Here is a 1901-nt window from a genome sequence, read left to right as displayed (position 1 = left end):
TCTCTCTCTCTCTCTGAAATTTCATTCTTCGATGACTTTCCATTGTCATAGCATTTGAACCCGTGCTTTATTGAACCATTGGTAGAGAGGTGTCTTAGAACATTTACTTGGTCTCTCCAACATGCGTTTCGATGACACAGAAATAATAATTATGAACACTAAACCTCCCTCTAAATCTTCGCGATAGACTTGTACTACTTGCCCATACACTTCTCTTGGCCCCCGCTCTTGGTATTTAATTTAATTTTTAAAAATTAAAAATAAATAAATGAAGCAACCCCCCCCCCCCCTGTTAACCCGGGAAAAAACTTAACTGCTAAGTGTGTGCATCACAAGCCACTGAATTACGTCTACGCGAAGGGCGAAGGGTAAACACTACGCAACCTCAGCATTACGAAATTCTAACTGCACATGACCTAGTTTTCAGATATTTGACGTCAAAGATTTTGAGTTTCACATGGCGCTCATATGACCTTATTATGCAGTTGCGAGTGCTGTGAAACCACTACTAAATAATATAATAATAATGAGTTTCACATCATGTCAAGCTTTTTCGAATGCAATTCCTTGAATAACTTGGTGATCGCTCCGAATAATCTTACGATTTTGATGAGGAGTTATAACATTTGGTAGCGACTGGTGTCACTGTCTTCAAATATTTGGGTTAAATTTTCTGATCCATAGTGAAGCGGTAGCACATTCGAGTGTACGGTAAAGAATATTGCACCACCACAGTCGGCCTATAAAATCCGTACAGGTAGTTTAATTTTAGTGTGGGCAATAATCAGTAAAGGGAAGTAATACGATTTAATTGAACGGTTATGCTTTCATTTCGAGTTTTATGTACCTTTTTTTTCTCTGTTATAGCTGTTAATTGCATTAAAACTTGAGTACGTACATGCATTAGTCGGAGGGTGCTCTGGTGTGGTTTGCTCTCCCTTTCTTATGAAACGTGTATCGTCCTGATCTGTCCTTTTTTGTGGTTGTTATCAATTTTCTGATCCGTAGTGAACCCGAGTGTACGGATTATTGATTCGTTTCGAGTACACGTCTATCGCGAAGGAAGGAGGTTTCGGGTTCATAAATATTATTTCCGTGTCATCGAAACGCGTGTTGCAGAGACCAAATGTTCTAAGACACCTCCCTACCGATAGTTCAATAATGCCCACACTCTTGTGACCCTTCTAATTTTCGGCACTGTTATGACCTAATTGTGTTGCAAGTGCCGTAAAACTCTTTCTAAAACTAAACTAACTCTTACTAAAACAAAACAGATTTCGCTTTAAACCGATATCACACTGAGAACTAAAACGGCATCAATTATTAGAGACCAGTGATCCCCTAAATAGGGAAAATTGAAGAGACAAAAAAGACCCCCAAACACAGCAGATTAGGAAATGGAGGCAGATTCTCGTAGATCTATACAATAGTCACTCGAATATTGCGAGCGTTACGAAGCAAACAAGATATGTCTATTACATAATATTATTTGACGCATCTATAAGCCCCTGTATGAACCTTTTTCATGCTCTCTGAATATCTGGAGCATGTGAGACCAACGGTATTTAAGAAATAAAACACGTTAAATCTATTTATTTGTCATACGGTTTGGTCGGGTCTCGGGCGAAAGTGTGTTAAAAGAGCCGTCCTAACTTTCCTAATTTTCATTCTTAGTCTGTAACAATTTCCCCGTCCAGTGTTAACCCCTTGACCCTTGACCTCCCAGCCCTGAGTGAACAGCTGATCGCCGAAGCTATGTTGCCTGGGTTACGTTGTCTGAAGGCGGACATGGAGGCCATAGCCGCAGAACACCAGGAGGTTGTGTCGGCCATGCTTAGAGACTATCAGCAGAAGCTAGAGGCCAGGTGTGTACTTCTGCTTTACACACACACACACACACA

General features: G+C 40.5%; 1 protein-coding gene across 1 annotated transcript in view; it reads left to right on the top strand.

The window, feature by feature from the left end:
• Positions 1–1726: 1726 nt before the first annotated feature.
• Positions 1727–1901, top strand: part of LOC106011546 (RAB11-binding protein RELCH homolog) — a gene marked incomplete at its 5' end in the record, with an annotated part of 6340 nt that continues 6165 nt past the window's right edge. Inside the window, 1 exon segment of the mRNA XM_013081619.2 lies at positions 1727–1865. Coding sequence (XP_012937073.1) covers positions 1727–1865 — 139 coding nt within the window.

Source organism: Aplysia californica, unplaced genomic scaffold, assembly GCF_000002075.1.
Source record: "Aplysia californica isolate F4 #8 unplaced genomic scaffold, AplCal3.0 scaffold00138, whole genome shotgun sequence".
NCBI classification, from domain to species: domain Eukaryota; kingdom Metazoa; phylum Mollusca; class Gastropoda; order Aplysiida; family Aplysiidae; genus Aplysia; species Aplysia californica.
Note: the sequence above shows the minus strand (reverse complement) of the source record. Positions and strands in the feature narration are given on the sequence as shown.